Genomic DNA, 23,247 nt, shown 5'->3' with positions numbered 1-23,247 from the left:
AAATAAATAAATTTTCAATAAATATATAAAAAAAATATGTTTACACTTTTGGAATAATTTCAAAAAAGAGTTGTTTTTTTAACATTCACATGGTTGGCGCCGCCCTCTACTTTGCTGGTGGCAAACACACACAAGAGACAGAGAAAGACAGGAGCAGAATAGAAAAAAAGGAAGGTATGGAAATAAAAAATAAATAAAACAAGACAGATTTCATTCTTTAAGTGTGGCTTCTTTTTTCCTCCAACCCCCCCACCCCCACCCATCCCCCCTCCCAACCCTCCAGGCAGTATTTGTGCACTGTTTTTGACAACAGACACGCCAGAGTCCTTTTGTCTTTCTTTGCGATCGACTTTTCCCACTTGTGAAAAAGGACATCATTTGTTCAACTCCACCCGCCTCTCTCCCTTCAGAGAGGGAGACAGTAACTTCAGGGTGGGGCTTAGGCGTCGCCCTGCGTCCTCCTGCGTCCTCCTGCGTCCATTGTCAAACCTAAAGGAGCATCAGAGGGTCTTTAGTTCCCTAAATGTGGGTCTAAAAAGCTTGTATGTCCTGTTTGACCAGCTTTACTCTAATTCCACCTTCAATTACTGTCATTTCATGGACTTGAAGAGTTTTTTTGTTTTTTTTTTCATTGCCATCTCTATGTTAGCTTAAGATGCAATACATTTTTTTCTTCTTATTTTCTTTTGTCCTTCCTCTGCTACCAAATGGATACCTGTTGCTAGTCTCAATCTATCTGTTCAGCTCCCCCTCCTCCGGTGGGACGTTTCCCTCAAGAGACATTCTACCTGTGGTGTGACTAGTGTCCTCAAAATGGGGCTAAATCTAACTAGCTATCCACTTTCTCTCCTCCATTAAAGGCAACACGGTATCATAGCTTTATCTGTGTAATTCGGAAATAACTTGTGGGGGTTTATGCCTCTCGAACACTCGGGGGGGGAAAAGCTGCACTGTCTGTCTCGCGTCAGGTCGTTCCCTTCGCTGCTCTCAAGGCGCCTTGATTGTTGAGGTGTTACAGCATTATGTTTGCTAATTAGCAAACAGGAAGAAAAAAAGCCATTTCAACAATCAAGTCTAAATCAAGACCCCTCCTGTGACGCGTTCTCGAAAGGTTGTCCTCATTTCGTTGCTTTGCTTTGAGAGCACACACTTGCCTTCAGCTTGAGAGTGGGGAGAAGATGGGAGTGGGGATTTCCTGGTCATGTGACTCGACAAGTGTTGAGGTGACGATCCACGTGATTGTTGCCTGGTCAGAAAATGATAGAAGAGAATGGCTCAAGGGGCCCTGTCATTGGCCAGTGTCTCCCTGTGCCATTACTACCTAGTGGAGGTTTCCTGTTGTTTTTTGAGTCCTGTGTTGGTTGATGGGAAGGTGTTGTGCTTTCTTGATTTGTTGAAACGAGTGGACGACGTGTTCCCCTGCCTGTGAGCACTTTTTCCTGCATTTCTCTGGTCAGGTGGGGCACCCTGTCTTCGGGCCTGCCCTCCCCCCTTCCGAGGTGGAGCTGCCCTTTGAAGGCTGATTTGAGATCAGCTCAACCGGCCTCCGCCACCCCCATAAGTACGCATTTCTGCAAAATATCTGTCGTTTGTGGGGAATTCTCCATCGTATCCCCCGCGGATCAGCTTCAAGGAAGAACTTTCCCCATCCTCCGTCCCTTAGCTTTGGAATAATGGTAGGAAGCAAGGCAGGAGGTAAGGAAATAGGGAAGGAAAGAATGTGGGAAGGATTGAGGGAGGGAAGAGGAAAAAGGCCAGGCAGATGACCCTCGCCTCTCTTCCACACGACATTCCTTATCAGGGATGGGACTGCGTCCCGTTGGACGACGAGAGGAGTCTGGTCTTGTCCTTCCCCGAGCCCCGCCTCTGCAAGGTGCCCCCGTTCCCGCCGACGCTCCCGCCCCCGGCGTCCGCCGCACGCTCCTTCTCTCCCCGCTCCCGCTCGGAACCGCTCTCGGAGCGCCGAGAGTTCTGACGCGAAGGCGTGCTGGGCTGGCGGGAGAGCTGCCCGTTCTTCTCGTCTGAGGGGCCAGGGGTAAAGAAAAGCCAGGGAGAGAGGACGTGAAACAAACAACTAAACTGCGGGTACATGTCGTTTGTGTTTGTGCGTGTGTGTGTTTGTGTACTTCTTACCAGCCAGTGCCTGCACAGAAGGCTGATCATGAGTACTCAGGAGCTGAGCCTGAATTGTTTCCACCACTCTCTTGAATCTGCGACTGGGACCTGTTTGGGAGAGCATTCTTTATTCATTTATTTTGAAGGTCTAAAACGGTGACAATCGTCAAAAGGCCAATTTGAAAATAAACACTCAAACTGAGATGAGAGGGAATTTTGCAGATCAGAGTCTATAATTCAAAGGCCTCAGCACAATAGGGGATGTTTGTTGTTGTTTCAGACAGAACATGAGTATTAGGCGGCAAAAAGGCGATGCCATTTAGTTTTTTGGAGCAAAGTAAATTTTTCGTAGCTTTTGCACTGTGCGGAACAGACGTATTTACATTTAAAAAAACGTATACTACATTGAACAACAACATAGAGGCGCCGTAGTCTGAACTGAGGCGACACACTTTATTATTCCTTCCAACCTTTACCTTTCACAATAAAAGCCCTGAGAGATTTGTAGTACACTGAGTAACTGTTTACCAGAGGGAACTCAAATTCAAACCCAGTAGAGTAGCTCACAGTGTCTTTGGGCTATACCAGGGGTCGGCAACCCGCGGCTCCGCAGCCACATGCGGCTCTTTAGCCCCTCTGTTGCGGCTCCCTGAGGCTTTGACAAAAAAAGAATATATATATATATATATATATATATATATATATATATATATATATATATATATATATGTATGTTTTACCCAGTGGACACTCATTCAAAGGGAACACCTCTTATCTTTGAGTTTGAGCTATTACTGTGTCACTGAAAATTAAAAAATGTAATATTTGTTTAACTAAAATGTCACATCCTATTACGTCGCTGTCAAGCGTCTTTCCCTGCAGGTGGCTCATCATGATATGCAGAGCCCCGCCTTCGTTAAACTGTCAATGGATAAATAAAATAAATAAAAGTCACAGAGAAAAATAGAGAGTTTAATTCTGCGTGGACGTATTCATTTGCTTTCACTAAAATATATATAACACTTTATAAGCTGTGATATCAAATAGCTTTTGCGGCTCCGGACACATTTTATTTGGTGGAAAATATGGCCAAATGGATCTTTGAATAGGAAAGGTTGCTGACCCCTGGGCCATACAAATGTTTTACTTCAGACAGAAGCTGTTCCGGGGCAATAGGATCTAGGTAGTTGGTCGTGCACAAATGGTCTATCAAACCTTTTATCGAAAAAGGTGCTGCAACTGCCGCAAATTGGTCTTTTCAAACCTCCAATAACTATATTTCTTTGGCCACTTTGTGGGCAGCGGAAACAAGCTGCCAACTCAACAAAGACATGTTGTCTCTTGCTTCTCGGGGGAATAACCGGTTTCTCACCAGAATAACCAAAAGTCTGCAAGGTATCATGGGACTACGGTCACAATTACACCTCCAGCTATTGTGTCGCTCTCTTCTTGCCTGTGCTCCACGCAGACAATCCCTCCTACCTGTTATTAGGGTGAAGGTGACGCTGTAGATGCCCATCTCTCGTCTTCCCTCCCTCTCCACTCGCTCCCTCTCTCGCTCTCTCTCTCCCTCGGAGAAAGCGATGTCCACCTGCAGGGGAGAAGGAGCATGCGTCCATGAGCTCATGACGCGCACCCACACACAGACCAAAGCATACAAAGTATTCTCTTAACACCCCAGAAGTTATATCTTCTAGTTTCTGATATATGCTAATTATTTTATGAGCAGAGCGCAAAAGGCGCTTTTGATAGTTTCATCCGCTAGTGATATATATGATATATATATATGATAGTGATATATATGTATGATAGCGATATATATATATATATATATATATATATATATATATATATATGTATGATGTAAGCGTCATACAATGGTTTACTATTTATATTACAATACAATCTGAAGCTATCAAGCAGCTTCAGCCAAACAAAGATATATAATAATAATAACAATAATATACTTATATATATATATATATAGCGATATATATATATATATATATATATATATATATATATATATATATATATCGCTATCATATATATATCGCTATCATATATATATTATTATTGTTATTATTATTATTATTATTATATATCTTTTTTTGGTTGATGCTTGATAGCTTCAGATTGTATTGTAATATAAATAGTAAACCATTGTATGACGCTTACATTGAAACTCTCCACTGAGGCGTTGACTAGAATCTGACACACAAACCTCAGTGGTAAAAAAATTAAATATGTAACAATACATTGAACTTGACAGGCTTCTGGAAGACAGAGGGGCCGCCGGAGGACTTGTACTCTGCTCGGAAACTGTTCTGAGACACCACACTGTGGCTGAGGGACGGGATCTGGGGGAGGCACAAGAAAAGGGTGAATGCTCAGTGGAAACGAGTCACTATACAGTCTCTGCCCTTAAATGTTGTCGCCAAGGCTTATTTGAGCTCCAGCCCGTGCTCACCGAGAGAAAGGCGTGGACGATGTCCGCCTTGATGGAGCTGAGCGGCTTGTCCTGAATCATGACGAAGATCTGCTCCTCTTTCTCCAGGCTGATGAAGTTACCGAACCAGGACTTCTTCGCCAGCCTGCAAGTGAACAAGTGTTTGACGTGTGACCGATTCGTTCCAATGACACGGTTTATTTGGGTTGGGTGTGTTATTTTTAACTGGCCCATAAAAGACTGACACTGTGTTCAGTCAAGGAATTTACTACATTTTAAATTTGACAGGATAAAAAGCAGAGCAGCGGCGAGAATGCCCCCTCAACTCAAAGGGGAGCATAGAATTGTGACTAAATAATTCCAATAGGTTAACGCTGATTTCTTTTCTTCCCAGTGATCGAATGCTATTCTCCATCAATGTTATAGAGACAAAATACAAACAATAGTAACAGGAAGAAATACAACATGAACCGTCTGCTGCAGCCACGTTTGTGTTTAGATCAACGACACATACAGGGCCGATAAATTAAGTTTGTATAACGCCCGAGATGATTAGAAAGGTCCCATATTGACGAGAGTGAGACATCTTTTTTTATTGATTGTAAAGCGAGTGCATGCGCTGTGAACGTATCAAGATGCTCAGTCCGCGTAGAAATGCAAACAGACCAAATTCAGATACTGTGCCTTTAAACACACTCATGATGCTATTGGTTCAATCTGGTTGGTAATAGCTTATGTAAACATACTTCATATTTAGTTTTACGGGAAGAAAAGATTGCATATATTGTGAGGTAGATACACAATATGTGCAGAGATGGGATATACTGCTATTAGTCTGAAAATTAAACAAGTTCTTCCTCCACTTTGGAAAACGGTAATTGAAAAATAAATCTCTGCTGTGCATTGATGCTCTAAACGCTACTAAATGGACCTTGTGGTTTGTCAACCAACAAACCGATGTGATGTTGTATTGCACTGGGCTGCGGAAAAACACACCGAGGCTTGTGGGGACTTACTCTGGACTGGACTCTGGCGTCAAACTGGACATGTCCTCTGATGTGGGGACTAAAAAAAGGAAAACAGACAGAGAGAGTAAGAGAGAGAGAGAGAGAGGAAGAAAAAAGCAAAAGGGCAGTGAATCTTGATGACAGGCCCTGATCTAATTGCCCTAATTAGAGATTATCACAGAGACATTAATCAACACAGCTGCAGGCTACAAGCTGGGGCACGTTGCCGTTTCTTAGTAATAATAGATTCTATCTTGGATGTGAGTAGATTAACTAACTCTGATTGTTTAAACTGTTCATTCAGATGCAAAACTGCTTCGTTTTTTTGGGGACGTTTTAGCTCAACCAATCAGTGGCGAGGATTCCCACCATCGTCATCCACTAATAATAATAATAATGCATTTCATTTATATAGTGCTTTTCGTGATACTCAAAGACACTTTACATAACATAATTATAACATCCTAAAAGCTACAAAAATAAGAAGATAAAATTACAGGTAAAACAAATAGGGACTTTCTCAGTTGCTCGGACCCTAATAAATAAAAATAATAAGAACATGGAGCAAACAATCACACATTAAAAGCAGTTCTGAACAGGTGGGTTTGAATATGGAAAGATCAGTGCAGTCCCGGATGAGTTTGGGGAGAGAGTTGTGCACTCTCCACTCACCTTGCAGTTTGCGCCGATGGAAGCGCGGCGAGCCCAGGAGGTTGTTCTTGAACGAGTTGAGCCTCGTTCTCCAGTGGGCAGAGCTCGAGGCGGCCAGACTGCCGCTGCCGCCCGGGCTGGAGGGCGGCGTCAGCGACAGCGAGGCCCCGCCAGCTCCGTCCGCCCTGGAAGAAGAGGAAGAGGAGGAGGAGGAGGGAGGGGTGGTGGAGGAAGGGTGGTGGATTTGGTGCACGGGCGTGCCCAGCGGGGTGGGCAGCGGCGAGCCCTGCGGTGTGACCTGCGACACAGGGGGAGGGGTGGCAGAGGAGTTAGAGGACGAATGGACGTTCTTGGACTTGAAGACGGATGGAGAGGGGAAGTTGAAGAAGCGTGGGATGGGGGAGAGGAGTGGTGAGGGGGACGGGGAAGGGGAGCGTGGGGTCTGGAGGGGGAGGGACTTCATGGAGTGGAGGTGGGGCCGGTCAGCTTGGCCCTTTGTGGGCAGGGTCTGTGTTTTTGGGTCGGGTGGTGGACGGGCGGGCCGAGACGTGGTGGCACTTCCTGGTTTGGGTTCTTTGGAGGAGGAAGCGGAGGCAACTTCTGATTGGCTGAAAGTGAAGACCGGGCTCTGATGGGCAGACAGAGAAAGAGATGGGGAGAAGGAGGGAAAGAGGGACGGACAGATGAGAGAAAGCAATGATCATGAATTATGGTTCATGGGAACGATTCTTCAACAAGCTTCGATCAGAGTTTTTTTTCTGTCCGTGTCAGCATGTGCACACGGACATTTGTATGAGGCTGCATGGTGTTTCTATGAAATGGGAATGTGAATGACTGAGCATATGACAGTGTGATGGAAAAGGCTGGCATAGATAGCAGCGACAGTCTGAGCAAAAGTTAGCAGAGAACAAAAAACAGCATCACAGGAAATTTGTTTTTGTGTTGTTGATGGTCCTGACTGATATTTCTACATTGGAGCTGCTCATAATACATATATTTTCACCATGTACTGCATGTTCAAAAGGAAAAAGTCTAGAAAGACACAGCACATTACAAAGAAAAGACCAAACTTAACTCCAAGCCTACTGGTCCCATATGTTGAGTTTCAAGGCACCTTAGTTTTCATCAAATATTACTCAAACAATAAGAAATATTGGATTTATTGGGGATTATTTTCAGCTGCGGATGAATACACATTGATTATGATTTGACCTATTTATTTTTTTGCCAGCAACAGAACGATGAATGTGGGATAGATTTAAAATAAACCACAGCGCACATGTTCTTCGCAATAAAGGAACATGTCACCCAGTGTGACAGTGTGGCTCAGTGTGGTCTTTACTATATGCGCAGTCCATAAAAATAGGAGTAGAACGGACATTGAACTGTTTTCCGTGGTCATATTACGAGAAACTGTTGTTAATTATTATAGTGACATGCACTATGTCAGTATATGAGAGGTGCTGGTTTTTAAACCTTTGGACGGAGTGAAGCTGGGAATAGCCTGTGCTGAGCTAAGCTAACCAACTGCTGATGGTAACTTCATTTCCACTGAACATACATCATCTAAATCTTGGCCAAAAAAAGCTAAATTGCCAAAATGTTAATCTGTTCCTTTAACTGCATGTAAACAAAAGCAATAATATATATGATGTGCAAATAATCATTAAAACATACTGGGTTCCCTTTGCGTAAAGATATTTGCCAGACATTAGAAAATGAGAAAAACTGTGCACATTAATGCAGCTTTCAGTGCCAATCCCCAACTCTCATGAGTGTAATCATTTAGTCAGATTATGTGATGTATAGCACAACGGAACATTTCACAGAGCAAGCCAGGATCATTGTAGGCTTATAGGAGATTACAAATGGTCTATTAGGGAGTCTCACCCATGGACATAATGGGTGTGACATAAGCACACTTGATTAAAGCGTAAACTTAATTTGCTTTTTGAGTCTAAAAAATTCAAAGAATGCTGAACTCTGTTGTCTCTGGACAACTTCTGTTTGAAGGCCGCTCGGTCAGTGGCAGTGAACACAACACAGTTGAAGAGTCGAATAGAGTAGAGTGAAGTTCTTACCCTGGGGCTGCTGAGAGGACTGGAGGACAGACCTGTGGACGCTCCACTGACTGAGCGAGACCTTTGAAGACAGCAACAAACAACAAAAGTCATTGAGGCGAATGGGGCTTTCAGGTGCAGCAATGACAATAAATTCTGTAGTGCATGATTCTAATCTGCTCTGAGGTTGAGCTTGTTATTAAGCATCAGTCCCACTTCTAATAACAATATTAACTTGGCTGTCAACTATTACCATCGGTTAGAAAATAATGTCATGATACGTCAGTGCTGGTTCTGACCTCTGGCTGTGTGCATTAGTATCCAGGGCCCTGCGAGGTGGGGTGGGAGACCCCTGGTCTGTGACACTGAGGACCTCCAGACTCTTCCTTTCTGGACGACAGCGACCATGACGCGTCAGCATGGGCGAGTCCACCCGCTTTCTGGGTGGGTCTTGTAGGACAAAAATATGAGTTAAAAAAAGGACATTTTGGTAAAATGTTCAATGGTAAAAGCACACTTCCAGGGGAAAAGTAGCTTTCACAATCAGGTGTTTGTCTTGTTGTTTTTGCAGCAGCCGTTAAAAAGGTGAAGGAGCAAGGGTTCTCACCAAGGTCATTTCTGGTGGGCAGATCCTCATCTTCACAGCTGGGGTATCGCTCCTTCCTGTCCAACAGGAGGTAGTAGATCATCTTCTCCTGGTTCTCCCTGCAGAACAAGACAGAGAAACGGAAGGTCAGAAAGGACACACAGAAAGCTTTTTGCTGACGAAATCGGAGAATACAACAAAGACAGTCTTTTCAAAGTCTTGTCAGTGTCAGGTGAATAATGGCAACGAAAAAGGTTGTAAATGGGATGGTCAGGTCATATCATAAGTAATCTCTATAAACAGATATCTGCCTATGAATGCAGAATCACTAAGCGTTCTGGTTTCTGTCTGCAGTCCGAGTTGTATTGACTAGTCACATTTGAGCAGGCTTTGGTTGATAAAGAGTCCATGTGGAGAGAAAAAGAGGTGGAATGCATTTGTCTTGTAACCCATCGGCTGTCGTCGGACGATGATTCAGCTTTTCATTAGCTCAAACATAGTTGTCTTGTTTAGCTGGCTATTCACCCACGAGCTCATAAAGCAAAATATCAGTTGCTAACCCTAAACACCCCTGATGTGGTTGCTAAAGGTTATGTTGAGAGCTGGGAGACTCAGTCAAAACAGTAAAGTTACCGGCTGGAACGAAACAAAACAATGAGCTTAAAGATGCTAAAGCTCTTCTGCGTCTGCTGTTGTAGTGAGAGACCTCATCAGAGAAGAGGGACACAACAGACGGGTGGACAGAGAGCTAAAAGAGCCCTTGTTGGCATTGTTGCTCTTGTTCCTGCCAAGCCAGGCAGATTAATGATGTAAGTAATTGACTGGCCACAATAGGAGAAAAAAGACAATAAAAGAAAGAGAGAGAGAGAGAGATACATTGTTTGATAGAAATTAAAGTAAATACACACAATTATGCATGTTGTTTTCAGCATGCATACGACACATTCTCACTCCGAACTCGTCAATGACGCAGCTTGGTCAGTGGCCCTACGCTTGCGACGGAGCCAAGGCTACCTTACGTATGCAAAGGAGTGATGTTACATCACTTGTAACAAGCCAAGGTTGACTTTTGGTTTCTCACTCGACACAAACCGCAGTTTCCTGGATGAAAGTCACGTGAACCATCCACCCAGGCCTTCTCCTTTTGCAGACAATGTTGCTCTTTACACTTCGTAACCTCACTTCCTCCTTTACTCCCGCCATAACTACGGCCATATGGGGCCAGTGACCAAGTTGTGTTATTTCTAGAGTTGGAAGCTTACCAGCAAATGTTGGCCACTTTGAGATTTGACGTATTTGTTCTACTTGTCTAATGATTGCATTGGGATCAGGTGCAGTGAAAACAGGTTTATGTTTTACATTCTTTCATTCTTTCATGTATTCATATAAAACATTAATATACCAGCGGATAATAAAAGCAGATTTATAAAACTATTTTATTAATTTTCTTCCTGTCTGAAATTCCAACATATATACATCTCAACACTGGTGCACAATGATGTATTGTCATCCATTCAAAGTGGAAATGTTTGATGGGTTATATTTACTCACTCCTCACTTGTAAGGTCCTGTGTGAGTTTGACCCGGTCTCTGAAGCACCCCAAGGAGGACATGCTATCCAGGACATCAGGGTCCAGGTCTGTTAAGGACAGGATCCTCTTCACACACACGCGGCGAGGCGGCGGCTGCTCTGGGCAAGGCTCATTACGGCCACCCCTGATGGGAAAAAAGTCAGTATATATAACTGATTATAGTGAAAAATATAATGCTAGTATGCCACAAACAAACAGACGTCTTAGAAGCTTCACTCTATGGACAGTATGGTTTGAGGTATGCTGTGTGTTAGCCAAGTGCCGCTATATTACTTTAGTACCAACGATAGTGACTTTGGTGAAGAAGGGAATGTAGAAGAGAAACAGGTAAGAAAGTTAATGTGGTACTTACTGGTACCAGGGGTGTTTTTGTATTGCTTCTAGCTGTAATAAAAAAACAGAAAAAACAAAACACAGCATTATCATAACATTGATCATAACATAGTTTCTCGCTTTTACATCTAATTTAACACTACAATCATACATCAACAAAGGTGATGCATCTGCTGTCCAACTGAACACTGGGATGCGTGTAAAAAAGTTAATTTAGCTGCTTTGTTGTGCAGTGATGGTCAGAAAGTAGTCCATGTTTTTCAGGAATGAGCCTCATGAACCATGCACCCTGATTTAGTTCGACACAATCTTTAGCCATGGCTTTTATGGATTGCTGGGCTAGACTGAAATAGCTCAACAAATATTGAATGCATCGATGGAATTTGGTGCAGATAGTCATACCAATTTAATACCTTAATTCTTCATCATTTTTTTAAACTTTAAGTATTTAATTTTGTAAGTTAATTTTGTCTAAAACTTCGGTTTATGAACAAATATGTGCAAAACTAAAGACACTCCTATCAACCTCATGATGAAAATGATAAACATAACATGTTAGCATTAAGTTCAGGTACAGCCCTGGGCCGCTAGCATGGCTGGAGGCTCTTGTTTCTGCGTTTATGGCCCTTCAGTCCAGTCCTGCTGAAGGTAAAACAGGAAGGAGTCATAAAACCCGAAAATAAATACGCATTTTTGCACAACTCTGGTTTCCTCGTCTCAAAGTCAATGGGCTTTTGGTGAGATGCCTGAAATAATGTCTGTGGTTAACACAAGCTTTAGAGATTTCATCATTTTGTCCTAAGACATTAAATAATAATGCAAAAACCCATCCAATAACCCAAGTTCTTTTTCGAAGGGAACCAGGGCGATGCTAACTTCCGTGGTTGGCCTACAAAAATACGTCATGCCTGCATACAGTGAGAGCCATCGCATCAATACTTCACAGTACCTCTTCGGTTGGAGTAATGGAGCAGCTGCAGTTCTGCAAGTGTGTACAAAGTCGGCCTGCTGTGAACACTGTATGCCGAGAGGAAACCAGCAAGCAGCTGTATGCAGTGAGAGCTTTGCATTCCTTAACAAGCTCATAAAGAACTGTGTGCAGTACAGAGGAGACACTTCCCGTTTCCTAACTGATATGAATACGTTGAAAAAGGCAGCAGGAAGTGTGGGCTCCTAACGTTCAGGTTGCTAGCTGCAGATATACTTTTGAGCAGGATTGAAATATGTCTCCTTCTGTGTTGGGTGGTTTCCATGGAGGCAACTAGCAGACAGACACAGAGAGAGAGAGAAAGAGAGAGAGAGAGAGAGAGAGACAGTCTGACCTGGTTTCAGGCTTCATTAATCAACAGCTCGTCAGACGAAGCCACAGCTTTGGTTAAATCTGCTCTTTTGTAGCTGAATGACTAAATGACCAGGCTTTCGCTCTGTCAGCAGTCCCTGCAAACCACATTATCACAGTTGTCTCCACCTCTCGCCCTCTGGAGCATAGATTCCTCTCCACTCCACACGCCGGCTTTATCCCAACTTCCATTTTTAAACCTGAGCGCAGTGGAATTTTCTTCCAGCTGTCCATTCACTCGCTCATTCACTTATTCACTCAGCCTCTCCCCTCTATCTGCCAGTCTCCTTTCAAGCTTTGCTTTCAGGAGGCAAAGCTGGCATTTAGGTGGAAATGAGGAGAGGTCCTTGCCCTCCTTTCACCCTCAGTGCCTCCATCCTCCTCTACAACCTCTTGATCCATCCATTCATTCGCATTTTGTACATACATGCATATATTTATGCCTCTCTTCCTTCCTGCATCCCAGTTTCCATGAGTCTCGTCTCCAAAGGAACTGCCGACTTGCCTTTGAAGACAGAAATAAATAAAAATGCCCTCCCTGTGATGGCTGACCCCACTCGTGCCTTTAAGCAATACCCAAGGCCCATTCCTCTGCTCTTTTCTTTCCACCTTCCTCATCTCCTTCCTCATCCCGCTCTAAGGTCCGACGTCAGCACCGATTCCTGTCACATCTCGAAGCAAAGCCTGGGGCCGGGTCTTTTTCTTTCCTTCCTCGCTCCTAAATGTCCGGTTCATGCTTCATGTGCTGTGGAAGCTGCTGTGTTGCAATGTGACCGCTTGCTTTCGCCCGCTGCCTTCCATCTTTGCGGACGCTTCACCATTCATATGCAGTTCAGAATTAGAGCAGTGGCTGATTTAGCACTGTAAATGCTTATTAATTTGTTCAACAAAAGGACTACTCCATTCTAGGAATAACTATTTTGCCATCTGTAGAGCCAGCTCCCCCCCGGCAGATTTTATCAGCTGTAGCTAGCGGGCTGATTAAGCTAACGTTAGTTTCATGACCTGGTTGAAAACACTGTCTATGGCTGACATTTTACTCTTCCGGACAGGGCTTAAATTTGTACGCGATCCTCAGTTTGACCTGTGATCCGGTACCTTTCTTTCTTTCTTTTATTGTTTATTTTTGGAGGGACAGCACACAGTAAACAACTAATTGCACAAAAGTTAACTCAAAGCTAATTTGCATCGGTTGTCCCTGGGCAGATAGACAAAATAAAAAAATACATGACAATAAATGCATTACATAAAACAACACAATAGATAATAGCCCACATTTGCACCAAGCCCCATAGAAAGAAAGCCAGGTTCTTTAAGTTTTAAATGCCACTTAATTAGTATAAACTGTATATATATATATATATATATATATATATATATATATATATATATATATATATATATATATACTTTGTCCTCTCCCTGTATAAGCCCCATGGTCCCTCCCTGCTCACCGTGAGTCTCTTGTCAGGGTTGACTTCTATCATTCCTTTAAGCAAAGCTTGACAGTCAGGAGGTATAAAGTGGGGCATGTGGAATACCCCGCTCTTCACTTTTTCTAGAAGCTGCCGCAGGTTATCATGGTCGAAGGGCAAGGCACCCTGGGAAGGGGATGGGAGAAGATGGAGAGAGACAAAAAAGACGAGGACATTGGATGAAAGAGATACAAAGAGAGGCAATAGTTTAGGTGTTGAAGCACTCATTTTTGGAAGTGGCACCATAACATGTGACACCTTTAGCATAGTTAAAGAAATAGTTAAAAAATACTAATAGTTTTGCTACCACAAGCAGCCGTTAAGCTTAGCTTAGCATAAAGTCTAAAAGCCTGCCTTGTCCTAAAAAAAAAATCTGCATACCAGCACATCTAAAGCTCAATAATTAGTTTTATCTCGTTTGTTTATCGTTATGTATTACATTTATGGATTAAACAAACAAGATATAACGTGTGAATTTATGAGCTTCAGAGGTGATCGTAGGCGGATTTTGTCACCTTTGTCGAACCATTCTTTGTAAGACACCCTGCGGAGTGTTCTTGCAGACAAAACCTCTTTGTGTTATGTTTCTCACAATAAAATATATATATTGTATGCATATGTAACGTTTTTCTTTTATCCATCCTTGTCTATTTCTTCCTGCTATTTGCTGGCGCATTGCTGTATTCCTTGGCAGGTTACTGCAACCAACTGTCATTCAGTGGAAAAGTCGCGTCACCCACACACTCGTTCATCCCACTACCTTGCTAGTAGGATGCTGCAAGATATAAACAAAATGGTGACCAGCTCATTCATAGTTGTTAAAAATCTCCACAGGGTACCTTTAAGATTTAAGGCTGATACGCTGACATGACAGTCTGGCTTCAGAGAAGACTGTGTATGAGGTATTATTGTTCTCTATGACTTAAGGAATCAAAAGGCAGAGAGAAAGAGCAACTGAATACTTGAAAGAAAGAAAAGAATAAAAGGATCTTCTTACGACAAGAAGAGCAAAGAGGATGACTCCACAGCTCCAGACATCGGCTCTGCGACCGTCATACTTCTCTCCCTAAACCACAAATGCAAGGACAGGAAAGCGTTAGACATGCATGCACACACACACGCGCACACACACGCACGCACACACATGCGCGAACACGCGCACACACACGCACACATTAACACACTGAGAGGGAAGTAACTAACCCTTATGACCTCTGGGCAAGCATAATGTGGGGATCTGTAAAGAAAGAAGAGGCTATTATTAAATGATTTAACCAGACGCAACCATGCACCCAGACAAAGAACGCAGGTGCTGATTTGAAACTGAGAGCCCCTTTTCTTTTTTATTCAATGAATAGTCTGAATAGGTGAATTCAGGCGTAAGCTACGATCCCTTACTAATTTTATGTGTTTAATCCACGTTGCTCCTGATGGGCACGCAGTTTTTAAAAACGCTTACACTTTTAATAAACAAAGCCATCAATTATGTAAAAAGACACACAGCAGAGCAATTAGTGGATTCTCCTAATTGTCTGCACACCAAGTTTACATGATCATATTTGTGGTTAATTTACAATACCAGAAGTTATATGTTATTAAATAGGCAGACGAACAACTGAAAAGTGGAGCCAATGTGGAAGAGCCTTAGAATTGCATTCTTTCTGATGGCCATCAGGGGGCCTAATTCCCACTTGATTTATTACCTCAGTACATTTCATAAACATGAATGTTTGGTCTCAATCACTAGTTTCATGTCTTCTTCAATACAGCATGATGTTCATTTAGTAAATTATGGTCCCATTTAGAGTCAAATAGACCATAAAGCAGGGGATGCTTTAGGGCGGGGCTACTTTTGGATTGACAGGTCGCAACCACAGCGTTGTTTGCTCTGGGAGTTGAACTCTTTCACTGTGTGTTTTCAGTTCATGAAAGCTAATTGTGGCATTTTGGTTGATGAATAAATTCTGCGTTTGGTTGTACTTAGCTCCACCCTCTGGTGTCACTTCTGGTTCCAAAATAACAAGATGGCGACGGTCAAAAAGGGCTAACTCAAGGCTTGAAATGATACTTCCTATATACAGTCTTGTGCACACATTTAAATTCAAGCTAATTTTAGCCCATCGATCTAACCAAGTACTCACCCACAACTGGTTTCCAATAGACTGTCCCCAACTTGTAGCGAGGCCATGCCGAAGTCTGCTATCCTGATGTTATTCTTCTCATCCAGGAGAAGATTCTCTGGCTTCAGGTCTCTGTGACTGGACACACACACACACACACCTTCAATGAAAGTATTTTTCCAGACCATAAACAGAAGCTACAGCTAACCATGTGTGTACACTTGGTAGACTTTCACATGATATGTAAATATCTATACCAAAATCTGAAGTTCACTTCACAAGGCAAACACACACATGAATGCTCATGTGGATGATGCAATGCACAGTTCAACAGTTCAACAAACAACAGGAGGTTTTGACTTCTCCATAGTCAGTGTATTATATATATATATATACAGTATATACATAAAGCAGGTGGTTTGGAGAAACAGACAGGAGTACCGGCAGGGAAGCAAAGCAATGTAGCAGCAAAACGGGTTGGATTTAGAATATTTTTATAGGTTTACCTTACAGTGAGGCAGCTCTTTTCCATGGGTAACTGAAGCAATCATATACGTTTATGCTCTCTTGTACAACTACCAGACTCCACTGCAAAAACATTCACTTTAACTGGCAGAACACTAGAGGTTGCTGGTCTAAAGCTACCTTGGGCGGTTAGCTAGCTAGTTTGTGTCATTGTGTGACTTTGGTGTTTTAAAGGCTTAGTTCGGATTCACACAATAACACAATAACACTGACAAACTAACTGATCCGAGACCAGCAACTCCTGTATTCTGCAGGGTAAAATTATAGTTTTCTTCACTGGTGTCTGGCGGCTTTGCACGAGAGCAAAGATAAGGGCTTAAGTTCCATGTCGGAAACATAGACTGAGTTGCTGTCTCACAGGAAGGTAAACTGGTGATAATATTCTAAACATAGCGTACACTTAAACTGATATTGATTCTTGTTCAAATACATTTTGCTGCTGCATCCCATTCCACAGCAGCAAATCGCTTCACTTCTCGAAACTGGTGGGGCGTGCCGACCAATATCTACCGAAGGTTACATACTGACTATGGATGAGTACCTCAAACAACCCCACTAGTGTCGTAAGGTCACATGACCACCTCACGAACACAGAGGTGTGATCCCAACTTTGATATATAATCCATAGTATGCTTTGTGACCTGATCAAGACGTTTACGGTCTTCCACCATTAAAACATATGTACATGTATATTGTTTGACATTTATTGGACAGTTGACAGTGAAGAGGCAGACAGGAAACAAGGGAAGAGGGAGGGGTATGACATGCAATGACAGCTGTTCGGCACCCCGTGGTACTTCATACTACCACAGCCCATCTTGTGTCCAAGTGTGTTGTGCCTTCGAATAGTGTTTCCCATTCAAATTAACAACCCATAGTGCCCCTTTGCCCAGTGGGAGTTAGGTCTTATGTTTGGTTATGGTACTCGCAAAGATAACTGGTTGGGGTTAGGATAAGGTTTGAGTTAAGCATCGTGGAAAACGACTGCTAGGGTGAGGGGAAACACAAATCGATGGGGGAACAGACTTTAACTCAACACCGACAAATTGGTGGCGAAAAAGGTCGAGAGACAAAACTGTAAATGACACAACAATGACAAAAAGGGCAGGCCTTGAGGTCAGCAGCCTCTCACAGACCATATGGAGTGACTGTGGCAGAAGTCGAGGGCAGAGATGATTTGTCTGAAGAACTTCCTGGCCTCTTTGGGGGTCAGCCTGCCCTTCTTCACCAGGTAGTCGAATAACTCTCCGCCGGACACGTGCTCCAAAACCAGGTACCTGAGGGGGCAAGAGGTCGGAGAGGCAAAGACATTGAAAACAGGTGAGGGCAGGGGAACGTCTAAGAATTCATGCTCACAAGCCATGGATGCTACCTTTACACATACAAACCTCAAACACACACCCAGAACCCTCTAGATCTCCCATGTCATGCGTTTATTCATCTTAGTTTAATCTTACATAATCTATTTTCCCTTTCAGACTCAAGGTTGTGTACTTCTCTGGCGCAGGTCCAGAGGGGAAATCAAACAAAAAGAATTTGAAAAAAGAAAACAAAGAGAGTCAGCGGAAAGGAGAAAGATAAAGAGATACTCACAGGTATTTGTTATTCTCATAGACGTCATGCAGCTTCAGAACGTGAGGGTGCTCTATTAGTTTAAGAATAGCTATTTCTCTCTCCACCTGGATGGACGCGGAGAAGGGAGACGTGTGAAGAAAGGTTAAGAGGGAGGGAAGGAGAGAAGAGGAGGGAGGTTAAAAAAGAATAGAGATTGAAATGTCAGGAAGGTATATAGGATGGAAGACAGAGAGAGAGGGAAGAAGCAAGTATAAAGGCAGAGTTAGGTCAAATGTGGAGCAGAGGGAGGCAGTATTAAATGTTATTGCCCAACTGTTTAGTGCTCATTTAAAGGCATAAACGAGTTTGTTTAAGTTGTAGACAGCGAGCAGAAAAAGCAAATAATTTACAATGATGAAGTGTGTTTTTTATAAGTTTGAAGGATAAATGAAAGAAAAAAAAGGAGGAACAAAGATTTTTTCAGGCCTGTACTTTAAGCTAGCTCAGACCTGCAATAGTCAAATCTGCATTAATTAATATCTCAACATGAAAAATTAACCAAATAGCTCACATATACGGCACCAGCCGGCTGTTTTCGGCAAAAAGAAACCGTAAAACCTGCTGTAAACTACCTGCTCTGCACCAGACAGCAGACACAGTTAGCGACGAGCTAGTGAACACGGTGCAGCATTTAGCGGCTAAAGAGCAAAATCCTCTAAATAGGCATTTGCTAACGATACTCAGCCATATCAACTTTAACAGATGACATTTTGTGACTTAGTTATTTACGCAATAAAAGTCCCCTGTTATGTTGTGCAGCTTTCTTTCTCCTTGCAGTATCAGCAGATGTGTGTGTATCTAAAGCTCCGCTAATTCAGTGATAAAGACGTTTCGTTTCCAACGAATTCTTCATGATTAAAGTTCCCCGCTACTTTGTTAGTCAAGAGCTTTATTTTGAAGCAACGAGTGTACAGACTTGACGGTTAAGGTGTCCTGTCGCGATCAGATGACAAAAGTCGCATTTAGAGGACAAGTGTTACCGTGGCCGCAGTGACCAAAATAACCCATAAACCTACACAAGGTCATGTGAGCGTTGCATCGAAATGGACTTATATCCAAAACTATCCTTTAAAATTAATCGTTTTTTATTTGTTGCATTTGGGTGGCAATCGCAGATATGTATTTGATTAAAAAGAAATAGATTGTTCTGCTGTAATAGATAAATATATTTAGCGGCCACTTTATTAGGTACCCTTGCTCCTTGTCTTTCTATTTAGTTTTGTTCTGTTTGTGTATGCCCTATGTAAAGCGTAAAGCGAGAGTGTCTAGAAAAGCGCTATATAAATTTGAAGTATTATTATTATTAATATTAATAATACAACAGCCCATCCATGAACAAAGCTCATGATATGTTCAACTCTGGGAGGTGGTTTAACTATGAATGAAATAATTGAATTAACCTCTATGACAGGAAAATATAGACACTTTATAAAAGTCGACTGTGTGAGTGCACAGTTGCATTGGATTGCATTAGTGATACGATACAGGGTTTACGATTCAATATATTGCGATATATTGTGGTTCCGACTAATTCTAGGAAAATTGAACATAACATTCTAGGAAAAAAATAACACACCATATGCCATACGCGTTCAAAACTGAGTAAGAAAAATAAGTCGATTTACATTATAAATGATAAAGGATGGAATTGACAGTGTTTTTGAGAATCAATGCAGTATAACGAAACATCGCGATACTCAAGCGTATCTATATTTGTTTTTATATCCCTGTGAGACCATGCCTAATAAAGTGGACACTGAGTTATGAAATAGAGGATGAGAAGTGGGGAACAGCTGACAGAAAAACTCGTTGCGTTTGGCTCTGTGTCGCGTTGTACCCTGAGAGCAGAAGGCTAGAAGACACATCTGCAGAGTGCCGACAGGAAAAACGCTACTTGTAGTTAAACATGCTTTAGCTGACCCAGTAATGCGGTTACTGGCAGTTAGCACCCCCGAGTAGTCAATGGGCAGCTTTCCAGAGCAATACAAGACGAGCGAGATGCTATAAACCAGACGACTGGTGATCGGTGGCATTTCCAGGGGACAAAGGTGGTATAAAAAAGTTTCTAACGAAAGAAACAAAAACACAAACATGCAACCTCCATTCCTTGAGGCCCCACCGTTTCTGGTGAAATTGCTCCCCCCCCCCCCCCCCCCAACCGCATCTTGGTGTGAGCTACATGAAACATTTTCAACTAGATTATTTTAAAAGCGTTCAGGATTATAAAAACAGGATTAAGGATCATTTGAGCACCAAATGTACTTGTCCCGACACCGAAAGGCAATTCTTTCGTCGCTGCGATGTGCGGGTTCATTTTAAGTCTGTCGCCTCTTCCATTTGAAACTCTTTCCATGATGTCATGTTGCTTTTTGCTGTTTTGTAGCTGTCATTTGTGTTTTGAAGTGGCCGCCTTGTAAACAGGATCATCCTGGCTAGATAAAGGTAAAAAAAAAAATACTAAAACAATACGACGACGCAGCTTTCTCTGGCCCCAAGTTTTCCCAGGTGCAACCTTTAAAAATGAGAAACTAGTCGTCGGCCAATATAGCAATGTTCCGATGTGGAACATCCTTTTCATTTATTTGTTTTACTTTCTTTCAGTATATAGCTTTCATCAGAGGGCTTAATTAGCCGAATGGAATCATCTCTATTGTTCGGTGCACAGAAGCGTGCCCACACACTAGGCGGCTCCACATTGCAAAACGCAGACAGGGCTTTTCTTGACTAAAATATAAAAGATGTTGCTATTTCCGCAGGCCGGAGAGAGCTATAGCTGCCACGATTTGGAACCTTGTGGCCACATACGAGACAGTCGTGGTGGGGACGGATACGAGGTCAAACACGGGCACGGCGTACCTTCATTAGAACCGATTCAGAGAGTTTCTCCCTGTTGACAATCTTGATGGCCACCTTCTGTCCGGTAATGCAGTGGACGCCCAACTTCACCAGCCCTAAGGGACACAAAGAGACACAGGGGGAGAGAGAGAGAGAGAGAGAGAGGTCTCTTTGATATCTCAAATCATCATGCAGTGTGAAAACAGGAAGGGAGGCATGTCATAAATAATTCAAAATAGCTGTACTGACATTGTCACAAACATATAGGCCAAACTCGGCTCACAAAAAAGACAGATTAGAATTTTGTCATGTACTTAAAAAAAAGAATACATCATGTGATACATTTTCATTTTAGATCCTTTAGGAGATTGTAGCAGAATAAAAGAGGCTGAGGATTAAAGCAGTGATTGAGAATGCTGGAATCAGCTGTTCGCCCATGTCGCCACCTGAGGGGGCCCCATACCTGTCTGTCCCTTCCCGAGGGTCTTCTCCAGCCGGTAGGGCCCCACGTACTGGTTGGACGGGCCCACCGTCAGCTCCTTGCTGCTCATCCTTTTCCCCGAGGTGAAACTCTACACGCCTGCGGTGAGGCGGATGAAGACGGCGGTCGCTCCTGCTCCTGTGCGTAACGCCGTCACGCACATCCCAGGCGGCGGCAGAGAGGCGCGGAGGACCGGTCGTGATTCTAACGCCGGGCCCTGCAGGCTACTCCCATGCACTTGTTTGTCATGCGGCCAGCTGCTGGAAGAGAGAGCCGGCCCGGTTTCCACCACCTCAGTGCAGGCCTAGAATAAAGTATTTCCCGGGCTCTTTTTCTTCTTCTTAAAGCAACATTATTCAGAGTGGAAAGAAGAAGAAGAAAAAAAACGACCAGAAGGACGCGTGAGGTTTGACCGGTGATGATGGGTTGGAGGTATAGTCCCACAGAACCCCCCCTCCCACCTCTTCTTTGCTATAAATAACAGTAGTTTAAAGCTAATTGGTGTGTAGCTTGTGCAGCTGGCTAAAAGTGGAGCCGAAAAGAGAGATCTCATTCAGGCTGTGCATCATCCACGGATTGATTCCTGTAAGAGCAGGGTCTCAAATATCCCGAGTCAGAATGCCCCTGATTGAATCCATTCTCTGATCGATATCAGGGACCCCCCCCCCCCCCCACACACCTACCCCCCTCCTCCTCCTCGCTGCTGCTACCGTCCGAAAAATGTTTTCATCATCCTTCCCAGGCTCGTACATCCCCCTCCTCCTCTTCTCTCTTCTCTCTCCTCTATCTTTTTCCCCTTCTCACGCCGGGCCTCGCTCGGTCAGGAGACTGGAGCCTTTCCTCGTGCAGGTGCCCGCGCGTCGTCCAGATAATAATCTATTATCACAACAGCATCAGCAAGAAGAATGGGTTTTCCAATATCCGGTGCACACTTTGGCTCACCCCTCCCCGGCCCTGCATCAGGAAATAGAGGAAGAGAGGGAGAGAAAGAGAGAGGGAGGGAGAGAAAGAGAGAGGGGGGGAGAGAAAGAGAGAGGGGGGGAGAGCATTAACAAAACAAAAAAAGGAAAGGCAAACAGCCGCGGGGCCAGACCGGGCGAGACGGGGCGGAGAAAAGAAAAGCGACCTCGGTCGGGACGGCCGCGGCGGAGAGGAGAGGTGCGCTCGGTGTGCCGACGGAGGATCAGCGCTCGGCCCTGTGATTAATCCTGCTTCTAGAAACAACAAGCATCCTCAGCTGGCCTGGTGCTGGTAGCCGACTCCCCTCCCTCCCTCATCCTCCCTCCCTCCTTCTCTCTTTCCCTCCGTCTCTCTTGTCTCTCCCCGCTGGCCGGCTGTGCTCATGATATCACCGCATCTCCTCCCCGCAGCCGGCGCCTTGGCTGTTGCCTCCCGCACAAATGAGAGTAATTTGGAATGGTAAAAGAAAAAATAATAACAAGAAGAAAAAAAAAACAGGACAGAAAAAGAAATTCGCCTTGCAGAAAAAAAAATAATCTTTCAATTGATGAAAAGTTGCCCGCACCCAACAGGAGTGTCCCTCATCCACGGGATGGCCTCTTCTTCTTCCACTCCGCTGCTGCCGGTAATACCCCCGCTTCTCTTTCTCTTTTTTTTTTAATTCCCCCCACCCCACCTCTCACACTCCTCCTCCCTCTCTCTAGCGCCCTTCTCCTCATCGGTCGGCATCACATCCGGGTTCCGCTTCCCCCTCCCTCTCTCGCCCCCACCCTTTACGGCTAAAGTCCCACATATGTGATTGGCTGCAAGTGCAGAAGAATACCGGGCTACACCAACCAAGGAGCACATGGTCCAAGGCAGCAACACAGATACATGGAGGAATATAAGAAATAATATCAACCACGACAAAACATAGGAAATTCACACTTTTATTAGATTTGTTTTATTTAACTCAATTTAATGAGTAGGAAGTCTCAGCTACTTCAGGTGCAAACAATGAGTATTATATTTGTATCAGTGTCGCAACATCACTTCAAGGAGCGAAATGCGAAATTCAGAAGCATATCGGTTGACTCTTAACGGCTCTCAACATGGGTACAGATGA

At 43.6% G+C, this 23,247-nt stretch overlaps 1 protein-coding gene across 2 annotated transcripts; it reads right to left on the bottom strand.

The window, feature by feature from the left end:
- Positions 1-288: 288 nt before the first annotated feature.
- Positions 289-21,822, bottom strand: si:dkey-16p21.7 (serine/threonine-protein kinase BRSK1). Of its 2 annotated transcripts, XM_034540454.1 has the most exons (20): positions 21,165-21,822; positions 20,723-20,817; positions 17,846-17,931; positions 17,389-17,529; positions 15,749-15,865; positions 14,811-14,844; positions 14,605-14,673; positions 13,587-13,733; positions 10,813-10,844; positions 10,420-10,584; positions 8,890-8,987; positions 8,582-8,732; positions 8,304-8,364; positions 6,244-6,850; positions 5,581-5,629; positions 4,586-4,709; positions 4,374-4,475; positions 3,598-3,706; positions 2,134-2,223; positions 289-2,021 (listed from the first exon to the last, which is right to left on the bottom strand). In XM_034540454.1, the coding sequence occupies exons 1-20, from the start codon at positions 21,250-21,252 to the stop codon at positions 1,798-1,800; spliced, it is 2,589 nt and encodes an 862-aa protein (XP_034396345.1). In that variant the 5' UTR covers positions 21,253-21,822; the 3' UTR covers positions 289-1,797. The 2 variants fall into 2 exon arrangements, with proteins under 2 accessions (XP_034396345.1, XP_034396346.1); XM_034540455.1 differs by lacking the exons at positions 17,846-17,931; positions 21,165-21,822 and having other exon boundaries at positions 289-2,030; positions 20,723-20,819.
- Between the last annotated feature and the right edge of the window lie 1,425 nt (positions 21,823-23,247).

Source organism: Cyclopterus lumpus, chromosome 8 (genome assembly GCF_009769545.1).
Source record: "Cyclopterus lumpus isolate fCycLum1 chromosome 8, fCycLum1.pri, whole genome shotgun sequence".
Taxonomy (NCBI): domain Eukaryota; kingdom Metazoa; phylum Chordata; class Actinopteri; order Perciformes; family Cyclopteridae; genus Cyclopterus; species Cyclopterus lumpus.
This window is presented reverse-complemented; position numbering and strand designations above follow the sequence as displayed.